Consider the following 20,378-nt stretch of genomic DNA (forward strand, 5'->3'; position numbering starts at 1 on the left):
CATCACCAAAAAGAAGAAAAGGAAGAATATTTATGAAGACAAAGAAGATTAAAGCTTCAAGAAAATTAGATTAAGTCTCTATAGGTACTTATATCCTAAAACTCTTTAATATACAAAGTAGTAATGCTCAAACTATTTTTTAAGAAAAATGAAACACTTTAAAAAATACTTAAAACATTTTTCAAAATGATGTGTAACAAGTTACCTCATTTAAGTAACAAGTTACATATGAGAGAAAAAGAGTTATCCAACTTTAAACTGTTTAGAGTAATCCATTACTGCCTTTGAGTAACAGATTACCAGTTTTACAAAAGTTGAGTTGGTGTAATCGATTACTCTAATTCATTTTTAAATAAACAGTGGACAGAGAGTTTGGGTAATCGATTACCCACTATCAGTAATCGACTACTGAAGACTGTTGCATGAGATTTCAGATTTCAAAACGAAATGTCTTCACTCCAAATGAAATCTCTTCACTTCAAACAACACCTACACTTTCAGAAAGACACCATGGGTGTTTGGAAAGTCTATATAAAGACTCTAACTCTCACAACACAAAAACACAACTTCTATACAACTCTCATACGATTCTGAAAAATTCTCTCACTATTTTTCTGCACTTTTGCACTAAGAATTTTTCTGAGTTACTAGAAGTAATTGTTTCAAAATTTTACAAATCTATTGAGCATTATTACTAAGTATACGAAATAGTTGATTGGATTGCAAGTGTTATAATATTTCATACTTGTAAAGGCAATCCAAAGCCATCATTCAAATTCTTCATTCATTGCAATAAACTTTCTTTCCCAGGGTGTGAATAGAAATGGGATAGAGTTACTTGGAAATATGTTTTCCAAGGGTATAAATATTAGTGAGTGTGTAAGGTACTTAGAGATCTCGGGGTGAGACATTTTAATTACAACTCATAATATTTAGTGGAAAACCTCTTGTGCTGTAAGAGTACTGGATGTAGCCTTCGGTGAACAAGAAGGTGTACCAGTATAAAATCCTTGTGTACTCTCTTCTTCCTTACCTCTTTGATTTATTCTTGTTTATTTTCTGCAATATTATCCGATGCACATTAACTCTTACGTTTTGCAGAAAAAGTTACCGTAATTTTAAGTCAACTAATTCACCCCCCCCTCTTAGTTTCAATCTTGTTCTTACACTAATGGTGACACATGTCACTCACCCATGCTAAATCCAAGCTTCTCCAGGAGTCTTCACATCCAACCTCTTAGTAGGACACCTATTTAGTATATACACTGCAGTAGAAACAGCTTCCCCCCAAAACACCTTTGGCAAGTTCTTTGTTTTCAGCATACACCTGGCCATATTAAGTATGGTTCTGTTCGCCCATTCTGCTGCTCCATTATGTTGAGGTGTGTATGGAGCAATGACTTCATGAGTGATCCCTTCCTTGATGTAGAATTCATGAAACTCAGCTGATACATACTCTCACCTCCTCCATCTGATCTCAGCAGTTTCAGCTTGACTTCACTTTGTCTTTCTACTTGAGCTTTGAATCTCTTGAAGGTTTCTAGAACTTCACCCTTCTTCTTTATTAGATAGATCCATACTTTTTTATTATGATCATCAATAAACGCCACAAAGTACTTATTTACTCCAATAGAGTCTTCTTCAAAGGGTCCACACACATCTGAATATACCACCTCTAATGCCTTTATTGTTTTTGTAGGAACATGTGAGACAAAAGAATTCTTTGCTTGTTTGCTTGATAGGCACTCTTCACATAATTGTTCTGGTGCTTTTGTGTGTGGCAAACCAATCACTATTCCTTCATTTTCTAGAAAATCTAAACTTTTAAAGTTTAGATGTCCATACCTCTTATGCCATAGCCAAGTGTCCTTCATAAATGTTGATTGAAGGCACTTTTGGTCACTGATCTGTATGTCAATCTTAAAGGTTTTGTTGGAAGAAAGTAGAGCCTTCAAGATGTTGTGCTTGTTTTTGTCAAATACCTTCAGCATACCATCCTTCATCTACATGGTATTCCATTTTCCAGCAATTGTCCAAGACTGAGCAGATTGCTCTTCATCTTAGGTACACATACAATATTTAAGATGTAGGCTTTCTTCCCATCTCTTCTTTGAATCATCACATTTCTAATTCCATTTGAAGAGACTGCACTATGGTCATCAAACTTAATCTTGTTCTTTGTTGATTCATCAAGTGTTGTGAACCACTCCTTCTTGCATGTCATATGATTTGAACATCTAGTGTCAAGGTACCATAAGTCACCACTTTCATCACTATTCTTAACAATAGCTATAAGCAAGTATTGATCATCATCATCTGATCCTTCATTTTGTGCCAATCTTGCTTCTTTATCTTTGCTACTCAAAAACTTCTTTGACTTACATTCTGCTACATATTGCTCATAATTCCTGCAATTCTAGCACTACACCTTCCTTTTATCAAACTTCCTCCTTCCTACTATGTCTTTGATTGAGCCCTTTCTATGATCTTGCTCAAGATAGTTTGATCTCTGAGATGTGGAATCTTGCTCATTCTTGTTCCATCTCACCTTCTTCTTGCTTTTGTTCCAACACACAGAAGATTTCTTGGAAGCTTGTGCTTGGAGTGCATGATCATCATTCTTATCTAATCCTCTCTTTTTAAGCCTTTGTTCATGAGTTTCAAGAGAGCTTTGCAACTCTTCAATCTTGTAATCTTGAAGATTCTTGGACTCCTCTATTGCAACAACAATGTGGTCATACTTAGGAGTTAGAGTCCTAAGTATCTTGTCAATAATAGATTGGCCTTTCACCTCTTCTTCACACGATTTCATTTGGTTGATGAGTGTGAGAATCTTGGTGAAGCAATATGATTTTGTGTCATTCTCCTCCATTTGAAGGAGTTCATACTTTCTCGTCGTTGTTTGAAGTTTCACCTTCTTCATTTTTGCAGTCCCTTCATAGCTTTTCTCCAAGCTATCCCAAGCTTTCTTTGTTGTCTTGGCACCAACAATTCTCTCAAAGTTGGCTCCATCAACACATTGATGGATTATGAAAAAAACTTTGCAATCATTCTTCTTGGATTCTCTATAACTTGTCCTTTGATCCTTATTTGCATTCTCCCCAACTTCTTGGTATCCATTATGAACAATCTCATACAATTCTTGAAATCCAAAGATTGTCTTCATTTGGATTCTCTATTTATCATAATTCTTGGAATCAAGAATTGGTAGTGTCATTGCAAACCCATTACTATTTGTCATGATAGATCTAAGATCTTGCAAGCTTCTTTCCTTGTTGTCCTACTATCTGTTCTTCTCCTCCCACTTCGAATCACAGCCCAAGATCCATCAAAAATCTTGCTTCAACCTTTGCTCTTGATATCACTATTAAACCAAGACCACTCTCCTATGTATACACAATGCACAAAGCAGCCAACAAAAGAGAAACAATATGCACACTAAGAGTAGTAGCATAAAATAGAGGAAAATGAAAAGAAGTTATGTTTGAGAGAAATGTGTATTATCAAGAGAAATGTGTATTATCAAGAATAATGAAGAAGAATGAACTAAGTCATATTGAAAATGTATTGAGTATCAATTACAATAATAACATATGTCTTTGAAATGCTAAGTTCTATTTATAGCTTCCACATTCCAAGTTTCCAACCAACTCTGACTAACTTTCTATGTTAGGAAAATATACAAACTAACAGACTGAAATAACTTAAACTTCTACTGGTGAAAGTTTCCTCATTTTTTGTTATTTGCAACCTTCTACTAAACTTCTACTCGTGGAAGTCTCATCATTTTTTGTTATTAATGCTAAAATTACATTATTTCTGATATTATCATATCATCCTTTATAACCATATAAAGGGAACATGGCTTCTTTTCATGAGCTACAACCAGATAGAGTAGAATATCAATGTTATATATTGGACTCAAGTTCCTTGTTGTAATGTACACCAGATATAAGCACCAAATAGAAACACCCCATGGACAGGTGGGCCCATGGGTGTGCTAGGGTTTTGTAATCTTTATTCTCTAATAATATCTTGGTAGCCGCTCAGCGTTCCCGGGGATGTAGGCACAATTGGTCAAACCCCGTTAACAAATTCTCTTGTTTCTTCTCTTCTATTTATTCTATGCCTTTATTTGATTGCTTGTGGCCAACGCCGCACAACGATCGCTTTTGCTGCGCCAAGAATTGGTATAAGAGCTAATTGGTAGATGGCTCTTAACCTAGACAGTACATAATGGCTAAAGAGGGTGAAAGCGTGATGGCTGGATAAGGTTTGTCAAAAGTGCTACATGGTAGGAACGATGTATGTATTGATCCAGAATCCCAGAAGTTCATGTACTGAAACTAGGATCAAGGTGGAGATAGGGACTCATGTATTGAGTTTGAGCCAAAGACAGGTGCTGACAAAATCTCTCTAGGTGTTGAGAGAATGTTCTCATTTGAGATGAGAAGTGGAATATCCTAATGGCATGTCTAAGACGTCATAATGAATTATGTTAATTGTTAGCAGATCCACAAAAGTACAGAGGCGCTGACTGACTTTGATGTAGGGTGTAACATGGGCATTGGCTTTGATGCAAGTTGTAACACGAGCATTGGTAGAGATGCATGGGTGTAACATGGGCATTGGCTTGTATACAAGGATGTGACACAAACATTAGTTAGCATTGACGCAAGGTGTATGTTGTGGGTATACTCCTTATGGTGAAGTATGATAGTTCTTTTGACCTAGGATTTTCGGAGTAGACAATGGTGGTAGTGGTCGAGGCTTTCCAAGGAAGCTCCAAGGTTCAGTTTGACTGAGTATTGAAGAGGACGATTGTTGGTGAACTTTTGTGTAAATGTTCTAATATATCGAAAGACTTCCTAAAAATAGGTGGCTAGGCAGCATGTTCCATTTGATGACGGTATGGGAAGTTGCACTACAAGTTTGGAGAGTTAGGATCTTGGAACATCGTCAAGGATACTCATAAGGTCTATGTTATAGGGGATGAGTTAAAGAGAATTAGACATTGAGCAAGGTGGAATCATATATTCACTAAAGTGAAGATTCTTGTGTAGATTTCCTAAGGAGCAAGATATTCATCTTTTTTAATCAAGGTCAAGATTGTTGGAGATGTTTGAAATATGTTATTATATGAAGTCTCACATTGCCTAGCATCAGAATATAGTAGAATATTAATGTTATATATTGGACTCAGGTCCCTTGTTGTAATGTGCATTAGATATAAACACCAAATAGAAACACCCCATGGGCAGGTGGGCCCACGAGTGTTATAGGGTTTGTAATCTTTATTCTATAATAATATCTTGGTAGCCGCTCAACGCTCCCGAGGACGTAGGCACAATTGGCTGAACCCCGTTAACAAATTCTCTTGTTTCTTCTCTTCTATTTATTCTATGCCTTTATTTGATTGTTTGTGGCCAACGCTGCGCAATGATCCTGGGACTTGTGGGTTATGGGCCCACCACGTTTCCGCTGCACTGGCCACAAGCAATCAAATAAAGGAATAAAATAAATAAAAAAGAAGAAACAAGAGAATTTGTTAACGGGGTTCGGCTAATTTTGTATACATCCCCAGGAGCGCTGAGCGGCTACCAAGATATTATTAGAGAATAATTATTACAAACTCTAGCACACTCATGGGCCCACCTGCCTATGTGATGTTTTATTTGGTGCTTATATCTGGTGCACATTACAACAAGAGACGTGAGTCCAATATATAATATTAATATTCTGCTCTATTCTAATGCTATGCAATGTGAGACTTCATATAATAACATATTTCAAACATCTCTAATAATCTCGACCTTGATTGAAATAGACGAATATCTCGCTGCTTATGAAATCTAGACAAGAATCTCTATCTTAGCGCACCAACAATGAGAGAGATCAAAGGGTTGAGAAAAAGAGGAAGAGGAGGACATCATATTCCATGTTTGGGAGTATGAAATTTAGATAAAACAGAGTAACTAACGATAATGTAAAAATATTTTTTTTATTTTCCTTTAAAAATGAATTAACAATGAGAAATAAACAATAATGTATAATTACATAATATTACTAAATATATTTAGCTATTTTGACATTTTATCTCTAAAAAAACCCAAATTCAAGAACTTTAAAAATAGACACATGTTTTAAAAATAGACACATTGACTCTATATAGGGGAAGACTTTCTTCCCCTCAAAAACCTCACTCTCAAACAAAGTCTTAAAAAACTCTAATACATATCTCATGCAAACATCTTCGCTTAAGATGATATCTCAGATATCATGAAACTTTAGTATTACTCAGATATTATCAAACCTCATATATCTTAGATGAATAAAGATATGTCTCAAATCTTGTCCTAAATCTTATCTTACATCAATAACAATCAAACAAGAAATTGTTGTTCATTCATATACCATATTCATCATCATCTTATTTCCTAAGATCTCATCCCACATTTCACTCATACTGGTTCTAATGTTAAGAAAATATGGGATTAAAATTAAACTAGGTAAGTAGATATCCTCTCCAATACTATGTAATTGCTTACATCTGTTAAATAATTTTTTTAGCCATTCTGATTTTAATTATTTTTTAATAAAATAACTTCAAAACTATCCAACTCTCTAAGGATAATCCAAACCCAACTTATTTGTCATGCACAGCCAAGCAAGTATTAAAAAGTAACCAGATATAAACTTTCCCTCTCAATGATCGAATTAATTATTGCCCCCACTTGAATGTACGTAGGAAAAATGAAGCCCATTTGGCCAACTAAATCAGAGTTTCCCCGTCATTTATTTGTTTTTAAGTGAAATAACAAATGTTTCAACACATGTACGATGTAACGATGGCCATACAAAATCTTGTACTCAAGCACATGTATATGGAGGAATGTCAATTTTTCTTCTTCATCCAACTGAGAATTTCAATTGCAAGTCTCAAGAATTAATGAGGAATATATACAAAAATATATGATTTTCCTATTCCCAAAGGGATGAGGATCACCTGTAATCATCGGTGTCTCCAATGGTGTACCAAACCAATCAAAATAGGTTATTTTATTGGAATTTGTTTTTATAAAAAACATAAATTAATATTTAATATTATTTTGGAAAGTATGATTGGGTAGAGAATGAAGAATGGAACAAAAACATAAAGTCATGAAATATCAAAGAGGGGGAACGTGTTGCTTGGTTGGCCAATGTTTTTCAGGAGAGATTAAATAGATACATATGGTGCATATTAAATCTCTGAATTGAGCAGTATATAATTAAAAGTAACATTATAATATGATATATCTGAATCTGAGAAATACCATTTCCATTGTTATTAATTCGGTACTAACTATTTGACACCAAATATTAATACAAATTGCTTAATAGATGGAGGAAAATTTGATAGTTTATGCGTGATTACAAACTATGAATCTTTATTGTTGTTAGCTTGATCTTGTACCAATCTCCCAAAAAAAACAAAACTTTTTTCCAGTAAATAATAATTTTCTTGCAATACAAGCTTGAGCTTACTTTATGTACCTTCTATATAAAGATTTGTCTTTATAGTCTTAGAGATGTTTGTTCATAGTGGAGAACAATGAATACACACTACACTCTCTTCCCTCTTACATCTAATATCACATCAAAGACACATGAGCATCATGGCTCGGCCAGAATGCACTATATTGATGTGCCACTCTCGGTCATGTTCTAGGCCACGATCCAAGCATCTAATGCATCTGGCACGGGTGATGCGCACCAAGTTGGCATAGTTGGGACAGCAGATGATGCTGTTAAAATAGTTGAACCTTTGTTAATCGGTTAGTTAATTTGGTTAGGGTAGTTAGTGTTTTATTCCCTTTATATAGATGATTCAATGTAACTTTGGAATTAATTCAATTCAATAACATTTTCTCATTCTTTATTGTCATCAAAAATCTCTCTTATTCATGCATACTACCATTTTAACATGGTATCAGAGCTAATTATTTCTCTTTGATTGATTGTTTCCGCTTATCATTCTTCAATTCCAAGATTCATCAAAAGTTCAACAAAGAATCATCAAGAATCTAGCCAAGAAGTACCATGCCTTTCTTGCATCTGAAGCTATCATCAAACAAATTTATCGTCTTCTCAGCTTCAGTTTAAACAAGTTGTGCAATGGATGAGAATCATAACTTCCAGAATGTACAACTTAGTTTCAAGTTCCTTGTCTCCTTATTGAAGAAAAAAAAAGGAATTGAGGCAACATTTTCAGGTTTGGATGAGGGTATTTTCAATGGCATCTCACAACAATATTTGTTTCTTTCATCTTTTATCAATGACAACAAGAATCTATACATTCTTTCATCTATTACCCTCAATTGTTTCTCATTTCTTTATTACTCTAGTTTCTTTACCCCTCTTTCTCTTTTATTAAACACACAACATTATAGTGTGTAATTTTTTCCTCATTGAAGCAACATATAAGGATCAAGATTAAGGTCCATCTCATTTCTCTCTTTCATCCGTTATAATTGGTTTGCTTCTGTCAAATAAATGGTTAAACATCGGATGAAATTGCTTCTGCCAAATGGTGGTTAAGCGTCAGTATTGCTTCACGTTCAGATTTCAAGACTGGGAGACGAAGATTCGCTCACCAGCAAGAGGAGGTATTAGAGTATATCATCGTATTCAACACAATTATTTCAAGCTTGGAATGCTTGATACATTCCATATTCAACACAATTATTTCAAGCTTGAAATGTTTGATACATTCCAGCTTGCGGGGGAATGTTAAAATAGTTGAGCCTTTGTTAATCGGTTAGTTAATTTGGTTAGGGTAGTTAGTGTTTTATTCCCTTTATATATATGATTCAATGTAACTTTCGAATTAATTCAATTCAATAACATTTTCTCATTCTTTCTTGTCATCAAAAATCTCTCTTATTCATGCCTACTACCATTTTAACAGATGCAACCAAGTTGACTTGGTAATCACGGTCAGAAGCTAAGTCAAGGCATGTGCATCCTGACTCAATAGTCTTGGTCAGGAATGAGCATCGTGACTCGGCAGCCTCGACCAAGCATGGCCAAGTATCTAGCCTCAGTCAGCCATCAGATCTTGGCATGGCGAAAATAGCCAATCAGGCCCGCTGAGTTTTGGGTGCAGACATTTCTTGCGATACAAGTTATTATTGTTTTAGTTACTCATTGTAAGGGTATTTTGGGTAGTTATTTTGGTTTGTTAGGATTTAATATTTCTCTATATATCATGGTTGTCACTACTTAATTGACTATCACCACCATCTCTTTTCACCTTCAATTCAATAAGATTACTCATTCAAGTTGATTGGTTTTAACCCTCACTTTCATTCATCTTCTTCCTTGAGCTTGCACTGCTCAATTCTTTCTTCTTTTCATATTTTCTGTTACATTTCATTCATACTTTATATTTTCAACACCTATTTTCTACAATGGTCAAACTTAAATTCAAGACGCTCCATAAGAGTGCCAAACTGTATGTCACATGCACCAATATGCATTGGTGGTTCCCACTCATGTCAATTTACAATATATCTATATCGGTATCATATCTCACTTATTTAAAAATAAGTTTAATTTTGCCAAACAAATGTTAAGACCTCTACTATTATTCTACAATATATTTCTTATATTGTCATTACATTATCAATCATTTATATATATTCTATTTTTATTTGAGAGTCAATAATAATTAATAAATAAATGACATATGGTGTATCAGCTATATAATAACTCTTCCACAATCCATACATATATAAAAAAGGTGAATAAGGAAAAAACAAGGAGGGGCATTCCAGTCAATGACAAATGAACTGTCAATCAAACTATAGTTTCAAGAAACAGAATTATGTTTTTACCTTTCAAACTTTTCCTTGTCTCCATCTCAATCCACTACTGTACAAACCTTCTTTCCTATTTCCTCAAAAGCCCTAGCCCCACCCCTTTTCTCTGTCTACCTACCAACTTGAAGAGGAATATTAATATAGCCATTAATACAAGTTATGAAACTTTGAGTTTGCACCACCCTTTTCAAGGAAAAATATTAGAAATCTCAGAATTTTTAGAGGTGCTAAAAGAAACCGACACTACCATACCTAACCTTAGAAGCTTTCTAGTATTGCTCAATAAGAACTAGAACTGAAAATAGCAGCAAAGAGGAATAGTCCACTCACACTTTTCCATCAGTCTCATCATACCCTCAAACATCCAATTCTTCTTTTGTTTCACCATTTGAAGTTTTATATCACCTCTTTCCTCTAAAGAAAAATATAGATGTCTTTAATTTCAAACAATATTAGGAGTTTGTTTCCATGTATCCTTTCCATTTCTTTTTAGGTAGTAGTTTTCATGAACTTTAACTTCTAAAGTAACTTTAAAAAAAGACTGAGTAAAGATTCATATTTGGTAATGAAAATTTTTTGGTTATCAATTTTGTAAATGTGTATTAAAGTAGTCCCTCAGAAGATTAAGGTGTCTAAAATATTATTCAAAAAACACTACTTTAACATACATTTAAATTTTTTATTGATCAATTTGATATTATCTTTTAGTGAATAAATTACTACACACAACAAATTAAATTGAGGACAATATGATTCTTTATTTAAAATATTTATATTACATATAAAAAAGTAATGCTGCTCCTCTAGTGTTGCCAAAATTATAAGTATAGAAATGTTTTACCTCAGCTATAATCTCCATCTATCCCTTACTCTCACTCCCTTTACTCTTGTCATTGTCTTAGGAACCCTAGAACAAGAAAACTCAGTCAAGTAAGTCAAAACAACCCTGGATCTACAAAGCCACAGGGCCACTCAAACTTTTTTGTCATCCCATATGGATTCAATTCAAGAATTTATGGACTCATGTAACAACAACAACAACAACAATGCTTGCAACCTCACCAACAGTACCAACAACAACAACAACAACAATATTAGCTTAGTTGGAAATGGTTCTTCCTCAAATTCTCCATCTGGTTCTTCCACCAACACTAGCAGCCGCTATGAGAATCAGAAACGCCGTGACTGGAACACTTTTGGCCAGTACCTCAAGAATCATCGCCCCCCTCTTACCCTCTCTAGGTGCAGTGGTGCTCATGTTCTCGAATTTCTCAGGTATATATACACAAACCCTTTAATTACCATGCATCATTTTTTTTAAGAAAAAATAGATTATCGGAAAACATACCTTACAGAAGGTTAATGAAGACTATAGACAAAGATTTATAGTGAAATTTACATGTCACTTACCAATAATAAGAGTCTCATAATCTTTAATAGACTCGACCAGATGTGTTAATCCGTTAAAAATTTCTTCGTATAAGACAACAAATTTTATTGATGAAAATTGAAGGGGAGTTTGTGTTGCCACAAATCGTTAAAAATTATCATGCATATATTGCTAACACTAAGATGAGGCATAATTAAACTTGACAATTTTTTTTTGGAACAATGCAATTCTCCTATCTCTTTCTATGTATATAATGTTGTTTACTTTTTATTTCTCTATGTTGAAATTGTTATTATTGTTATGTAGGTACCTAGATCAATTTGGAAAGACCAAAGTACACACTCCAATCTGTCCATTTTATGGGCATCCAAACCCTCCAGCACCATGTCCATGCCCTCTTCGACAAGCCTGGGGTAGCCTTGACGCTCTCATCGGTCGTCTTCGCGCCGCTTTCGAAGAAAATGGAGGGAAGCCTGATACAAATCCCTTTGGTGCTCGTGCTGTGAGGCTTTACCTTCGTGAGGTTCGTGATTTGCAGTCAAAAGCAAGAGGAATTAGTTATGAGAAGAAGAAACGCAAGCGCCCCTTGCCACAACAGCAGCAACAACAACAATAAAACAATGTTACTAGGTATTTAGCTTCATCACCAACACCAGCTTCCACCTTCAGGTGCAACTCAATAAGGCTATTCCATCTCTTTCCATGGAAAATTTCTACTCTCTCTTAAAAAAAACTTCAATCTTAATGCTTTTAGCTAAGGTCTTGCTATCATTTTTAGTAGTACATTTTAATTTAGGGTTTTATTTTATTTATGTTTTTAAGTTATTGTTATTGGAAAGGTTTCTAGTTCACGTCGACACTTGTTGGGAGAGATAGTCACACATTCAAATATAAATTAGTTCCTTACTTATAGGAAAGAAAATACTTTTGGTTGTAGAAGAAAAAAAGATGGGTTGTAAGGTTAAAGATCTGATCAGATATCATGAATCTGTTTTTAATTTTAACAGTGTGGTACTGGTAGATGACTGCTAGTGGGAGTACTGAAAAGTGGTGGTGAGAATGAATGTAGATGGAGGCCATGATGATCCTAATATATGATCAGGATTCAGGAACCAAAAGAATCTCATCATTCTTAGTTATATTTATGTATGTACTCCTATCATATATGTCAAGCTTTGACTTGCAGATTGTGTATATGTCTTTCATCATTCTCAATTTGCTATTTTTGATTGGTTAGATTTTATATTTTTCTATAGTAATTCAATGCCCCAAAATAGTTGTGTTGAACTTTGAAGCTAAGCTTTATGGTTAGTCACTTCCGTACCATCATTAATTAGTCTATTATTACATTATTTGCTTCTTCTTGTGTCATATAATGATGGTCATTATTTTTTCTCTATATTAATGAGTTATTTTTATAAATATTTTTTCTTCCTGAAACACTTGTGTTAAAATATATATATATATATATATATATACAAACAATACAATATTGATAAAATAATAAAAATTTATTTTTTGTCAAAATTTTATAATAAATGATAGTACAAAAAACAAAAAATAATTAAGTTTTTTTCCCTTCAATTTGCCACTTGTTTCACACTTTTACTGTCTCCTCCAATTGTTTTCCCCTTAATTATTCATAATATGTTCTGTTAATCTGACAAGTGTTTTGGTTCCTCCTATCAAAACAATTTCTGACCGTTAACATGGTCAATTTGATTTGTGATACTGGCTTATATATGCACTATAAGTGATGTCTTTTCAATAGAAGGGAAATGACGGGAAAAGGATAATTAATGGCAGACAATGTAGTTAATTCCCTTGTGACTAAAGTTCTATTACTAGCTATATACATTATTCTAATTAATCTCATCTGCATACAAAGACTTTTAATTAACATTAATTCCCTCCTTTAAATTTCAACTAGATTATGCCAACTAGTTAGGAAACTCTTCAATCAAGCTACTCGTGATTATACATTGTTGAATTAATGATATAACGATTAGTTATACATAAATTTTAACCTTAGAACATAATGTAAAAATGGACAAAGATATTCAAATACTTAGCTTCTTCAAGATGATTTGGCTATCTTGTCTTAGCAGGTGAGAAAAAAGGTGAATTAGAGAGAAAGTATATATATAGTCAGACATATATATCCTTTCAATACCATCATAAAAAAATAAAAGAAAGATCCTCAATATATATAGTAAATTATTTAATTTTCCTAATCTATTGAGCACTTTAACCTGTCTAATATAAAATATAATTTGTCTTATCTTTCCTTGCCTCCTATTGGATTTTGTGAATATTTTATCTCTAAAGGAAGACATTTTTGGCAATCCCTCTGATCATGAAGAGGCGCCTATTGTACATCCATTTGGCCAAGACAAAAATGCCCAATCGGTTACATCATAGATGCTCGAAGAGATTAGGAAATCTTTTTATTTTCCTTTTTAAGTGATTCAAATGGGGTAGGTATGAGACTATCACTGAGACAAAGGATCTATTCCTTCCTCTAATCATTTAGGTGTTGGTATAATGGTTCGATCCGATTCGATTCAGGAGCTGAACTGAACAAGATAGTGAGTTCAGTTCAATTGAGTTTATGTTGTATTTTCAGTATAGAAAACAAACCAAATCGAATAGGACATAAATGGTTGAGTTCGGTTCACTTGTTCACCTCTTCAATTAGACATGAATTGGATATAAAATTGAAGCCTAAACAAGTTCAAAATGAAAAATGTAACTCTCATGTTTTCAAATTGAGGTTGAATCTGATCTAGACTAGAATTAACAAGACACAAGCTCGTTCTAAAGTGACACGTTATTGATGGCTACATACTTAGATAAGTGGAATTGAGCCGGATGAGGTTTCACTTCTTGCGTGATGATGACTGTGGATCTCGTGTTAATAAATATAAGAATAATCTATGAAGAAATTTGATGGAAAAATCAAGTTTTGAATGAAATATTTGAGCCAAGTTGAAGCTTTGGTTCATTTAAATAAACAAATCAAGCTTTAGCCACTATATTTTTTGACAAGTTAAACTTATGTTTTAAGTATTGGGCTTAGCTCAACTCAACTTCAGTTATTTACACTTTTAGGCATAATAATAACTTATGTATTTCCAATATGGATGGAAAGGTTTGTAAGAGAAAAATGGAGTGTGTTTTTAGAGTTTTGTTTGATGCAAATAGTAAAGTTTGTCAATCAATTACCTAATTGTAATGGTCTAATATATTAAAAGATCTACTTGGTGCTAAAGCTAGTTATCTATAATAAAAAGAAATCAAATCTACTTTTACACTAACGGGTGTATTCAATTTTTTCATTGTTATAAAATATGAGTGTTCTTAACATCAAATTCAAGGGTGTGGATGAAAATAAAAAAATCAACATTTTCTTATATAAAAGCATGTCACCCTACTTTCTTTTTTAATAAAGTTCAGAAAATGGTTTTCGCTTTTCATCTTTTATTTAGGGTTGCTGTGAAGAAAATCAATAAATATAAATGTATAAAAATGGACAAGAGATTATAATAAAAGAGTAGTGTTATATTTGCCATTAAAATTAAAACAACTTCTCCTATAATAGATTAAACAATATTTATCTCTGACTTACTTTTTATACACATATCTAAAAAAGCATATCCAAAAATCAAATGGCATCTCATTATATTTTTTTCCATTGTAATATTTCTCAAATAAAAGTCCCCCATCACAATAATCAACTCTAATATTTCACAAGTTAGTGTAGGCATTTTGCATTCACTACCCCTCAAGTAGGTTTGTCCTTGGTGAAACAATACAGTTTAAGGGGAGAACCACAACTACATCCTGGGAGAGAATACTAGTTAGTAGAGTAAATTTCACTATGCTTGAGAAATTAGTTATATCCTAATAATAATATGATGGAAATACCACAAAAAATCCTTTAACTTTACTGATCCTTGATTAAAATTAAAATTTATGGATTTCACAATTGCTAAATCCACATGGGAATGCAAGAAACAGTGTTAGTCTTGTAATTTTATGTGGTTGGAGTATTACTTGTATTCCACTCATAAACATTCTCCATCTCTCTTTATAAGTGTCGTCCTGGTTATTTTATAAAAACCATAAAAATAACTGGATTTTTTATAAACAAAAATGTCTTTATTTTAACGTTTAAACACTTTTTAATTCCTCTCCACATTTTACACAACAATTAGTTTTCTTCTCCACAATAATAAAGGTAAGGGTGTAATAATTGATGAATGAGTAAGAGTGTCTTCAATTTTTTAAAACAATGCTTGTAAAGAAACAAATTATCTTCACAAAATGACACTTAAAAAGAGAAGTGAGGGAAAGTATATTTTCTTTGTTGATAAAAAATATGTGGAAAGGCTATGAGTCATCATTGATGACCATTGATTGTTATGATTTTCCCGGGAGGAACAACCAAATTGGATAAAGCAGCACGAGTTAAAGAAGTATATAACTAGTATAACAAAAAAACTCTATCAATAAGTATTTGTAATAGATGCTCGCAATAATAGTTTATGAATGAGAATGAGTTTTGTTATAGTCAGTTCGTGGGTAGCCGCATATTTATAAATTTATTTTTAATTAATCTTTTATATATATTATTTTTTAATTTTAATATTATATATTATTTATTTGTTATTATTTCATAATAAATTGTAATAATTTGACTATAATCATAAATTTATCATATAAACATCTTATTATTCATGTAATAATTATCTATTTGTTATTATTATTCATGTAATAATTATTTTTATATATTGATTATCATAAACATATAAATATATAATAAAAATTAAAAATTTGTTAGTCACTCACATATACTCGAACATGTACCTATAAATAGTTCAACATTGAAAATAGGAAAACACTACCTCAGTCTACCTACCCTTTTGCCATCCCTAAAGGGTTATAAGCAACCTTTACTTCTCCTTTCATCAAATTCAGTTTAGGTTTTTATCTATGTATTAACTTTAGAAATTTGAATATTATCTCATCAATTTTCAATATTAATGTATACCATTGGTTTCCTAATTAAACATTTAAAATTAAATTTAATTATCATTATCCAAATTATATAAATGCAATCAAAATTACTTCTAAAATTAAGTATTTATACATAAGTTACTATAAACCAAAATATTAACTATTCGATTCCTGAAAGTGACACTTATTAAGAATGACAATTATATATCCTGAAAGGGGTTAATTCCTTACTCATATGGTGAGGGATACCCATGATTATAAAAATACATTATTTTAATTAAAAGAATGTGTTTTTAAAATCCAATCAAAATTATAAAAACTCAATACTACTACCATATTTAGAGCTATGATATTACACATATCTTCACTACGCTAGAATGGCAAAACACCAGCGGTTAAAATTGTCATTTAAAAGTGCTTTTGTGGTGTTTTCTATGTGAACGCAGTAGTACATAAGGTTATATTCAACAACATTTTTTGTAGCGCTGTAGAAAATAGACATTTAATAGCGCTCATTGAAGCCAACGTTGTTAAATGTCTACTATCTAAATAAGATAATATTTTTCTCAGGCATTCTATCAAACACATGATAAGTATGTCCAACTCCACCACATTTACAATAGATTTGTTAAATCACCAACGACTTCAAATACATTCAACCTTAACATATTCCAATATTATAAAATAACATATGAGTAATGAGATCTTACAAAAATTGTTCATTCTTTCTCCTCCAATGTTCACCATAGCCAAAAATCTAGAACATCGTAACTGTATAACTTCACAACAAATAAAGATCACACTAGCGAAGAGAAAAATAAATGAGCTAAAATAAGATAACGATTTACCTTATGCTCGAAGAGAAAAACCAAAAATAGATAACTTGCTTGAAGAGAGGAAGGAGAAGAAAAGTAAGAGAAATAATAAACTGAGTGATATGTATTATTGTGTAAGGTTTTGTATTTGAATATGAAAAGATTTTCGCTCACTAAAATAAGCGTTAAAGGTATGACCTTTAACAACACTTGTTTCAATAAGCGATGTTAAAGATAATACTTTCAACAACGCTTTCTTGAATAAGCGTTGTTAAAGATAACACATTTAACATCGATTTCTACAATAAGCGTTGTTAAAGATAACACCTTTAACAATGCTTACTGAAGAAGTACTGTTAAATATATGTATATGAAGTATGACCTTTAACAGTGCTTGCTTCAATAAGCGATGTTAAAGATAACATTTTTAACATCGCTTTCTTCATTAAATGCTGGTAATTCTCTTTCGCCTTATATTTAACAGCGTTCAATACATAAGCGTTGTTAAATGGACATTGTTAAATATCAATTCTGGCGTAGTGCTTCCCGGTCTTCCCAAAGTGTTGGATGGTCCTCTTGGTGGAGTCAAAAATGGTATTGTTCATTGCAAGCCAAATTAACCAAAATATCGATAGCCAAATGATACTCCAAAACTTCTTGCATTTTTTTATTGATTGGTAGGCCTATGTTCATCAAGAGTGTCTTCTTGTATCTTGAGAAAGAATAATTTTAAACTTAAGCCAATTATAAATCATCTATCAAAATAGGTATGTGAACCTACAAGATGACAAGAGATGTTGGGATATTTTGGTTCCTCGTTGCAAAACCTGCAAGTAGTCTAATCATTATAGTAGTGTAATTACCATCCTTAGAAAATCTTCTATGGTTGCCAATCAACCTTGGAATAGTCTCCATGCAAACGCGGTGACTTCAAGGAAAATTTAGACTCCCACAAGAGTTTAGAGAGGTTATTTTTCTCCTCCTGGTCATGAACATGAGCAAGAAGAACCTTGTTCAGGTTTGACAGAGTATTGGTCAGATTTTTATTAGAGTCACTCCCAACGATTATCTATATCACTCGCCAAGGTAACTTTTTGTATGTGTTGCATAAGATTATCAATTAGTTCATGTTACCAAAATAAAAGATTGCCTTATACAAGTTAAGGACCACCTTCATTCCTATCCAACTAATTCCCTAAGCCAATTATGTTTTCATTCATACCCAAGCTTAAGTTATAAAACATGTACCTAACGACGAGCTTTTCATAATCTAACCACATATCATGCCAAAATTATGTGTTTTTCCAATCATTCCCGTCCATAGAGTGTTACTCCAAAACCAAATCATGTCATCAAGGTCCCCAAAGTCCAATCTATCCGAAGGTGTAATCCATAATGATGTTTTTGAAGGTTAATATGCATGTTCATAACATACACCGCTGAAAATTATTGATCTATTTGTGTTAAAATATGCATACACTATAATAGTTTAGACAAAACGGTTTGTAAAATTACCTCAGGAGACTGTGATGGCTTTCGAAAATTATCCTTCAAAAGTATGAAGGTCCTACACGCGTATCCACACCGAGACCAATCTTTGTTGTATCAACACTTGATTCGTGGAAAAAAAATCAACTCAAAACTATTGAATTCTTAATTGATTCATTGTAATTCAGCAAAAGTTAATAGATTACACAATACCAATGTGGTATTTAACAAAGCTAAAAAAGGAAAGTGCCAAAAAACAAAAAACAAAAAAGTCCCTACAAATTAGGAAAGTTGTTATGAAAAAGGAATGAGTAGGAAAGAGAACTTTAGGCAATAATTCTAATACCCTCCCTCAAGCTGGGGAGTGTATGTTTAATATGCCCAGTTTGCCAAGAAGATATCTAAAGGTTGCAACATCAAGGGCTTTAGTAAATAGATCAGCAGGTTGTTCAGAAGTAGAAATGGGAAGCAAATGAAACAAACCAGCTTGCAAGCGCTCTCTAACAACATGACAATCAATGTCAATATGCTTGGTACGTTCATGAAACATGGAATTTGCAGCAATGAAGCGAGCCGAGTTGTTGTCACAATAAAGGGCAGCAGGTTTGTTGAAGTGAATTGGAAAGTAATCAAGCAAGTAAGTCAACCACTGTAATTCACAAGTGGTTGCAGCAAGTGCTCGATATTCTGCTTCACATGAAGATCTAGCAACTGTTGTTTGCTTCTTGGAACGCCATGAGACAAGAGACTTTCCAAGGAAGATGCAGTAACCAGAAATTGAACGTCTTATATCATTGCAAGTTGCCCAATCTGAGTCACTAAATCCCTTTAATTGAAGATCAGAATTTGCAGGATAGAAAATCCCTTGTCCAGATCCTGCTTTTAGACATCTAAGAATTCTTGTTAGAGCTTGATGATGAGCAATGGTTGGAGCATTCATGAACTGGCTCAATTGTTGGACAGAAAAGCTTATGTCTGGTCTTGTGTTGGTAAGGTAAAGCAACCTTCCAACTAATCTTCTGAATGCAGCAGGATCAGAATAGGAAGTAGATGAATCATGTGATAATGAAGTTCCTTTAGCAATTGGAGTGGAAGCAGGTTTTGAAGCCAAAAAACCAGTGTCATTCAATATATCCAATGCATATTTCCTTTGACTCAGTGTGATTCCCTTGCTAGATCTTGCAACCTCAATGCCAAGGAAGTATTTCAATGAGCCAAGATCCTTAATTCTGAATAAGGTGTGGAGTTTTTGTTTAACAATGCCAATTTCAGTATGATCATTGCCTCCTAGGATTAGATCATCAACATATATGAGTATCACAGTAAAACTGCAAGATTGTTTCTTGGTGAAGAGTGAGTGATCATATGCAGATTGAGTGTATCCCATCTGTTTCAAGGTAGTGGAAAGTTTTTGATACCATTCCCTACTTGCTTGTTTTAATCCATAAAGTGATTTGCGAAGTTTGCAAACTTGGTGGCCCTTATAACCAATTACACCTTGAGGGATCATCATATAGACATCCTCTTTTAACTCACCATGCAAAAAGGCATTGTTCACATCTAATTGATGTAGTATCCAATTCTCAGAAGCAGCAATTGCTAGAACAAGCCTAACTGTTGTTAGTTTGATTACTGGTGCAAAAGTGGCAAAGAAATCCACTCTTTCCTTTTGATCATATCCTTTAGCAACAAGTCTTGCTTTTAATCTTTCAACAGATCCATCTGATCTGTATTTAATTTTGTATACCCATTTTGAGCCAATTGGTGTCTTGTCAGTTGGTAGCTCAACAATATCCCAAGTTT

At 33.1% G+C, this 20,378-nt stretch overlaps 1 protein-coding gene across 1 annotated transcript; it reads left to right on the forward strand.

The window, feature by feature from the left end:
• The first annotated feature begins 10,710 nt into the window (after positions 1 to 10,710).
• LOC109337588 (protein LIGHT-DEPENDENT SHORT HYPOCOTYLS 4-like) lies at positions 10,711 to 11,975 on the forward strand. Its single transcript, XM_019574598.1, has 2 exons — positions 10,711 to 11,138; positions 11,560 to 11,975. Exons 1-2 carry the CDS (start codon positions 10,858 to 10,860, stop codon positions 11,867 to 11,869), a joined length of 591 nt encoding a protein of 196 aa, XP_019430143.1. The 5' UTR covers positions 10,711 to 10,857; the 3' UTR covers positions 11,870 to 11,975.
• The last annotated feature ends 8,403 nt before the right edge of the window (positions 11,976 to 20,378 follow it).

Source organism: Lupinus angustifolius, unplaced genomic scaffold (assembly GCF_001865875.1).
Source record: "Lupinus angustifolius cultivar Tanjil unplaced genomic scaffold, LupAngTanjil_v1.0 Scaffold_8_179, whole genome shotgun sequence".
Classification (NCBI taxonomy): Eukaryota; Viridiplantae; Streptophyta; class Magnoliopsida; order Fabales; family Fabaceae; genus Lupinus; species Lupinus angustifolius.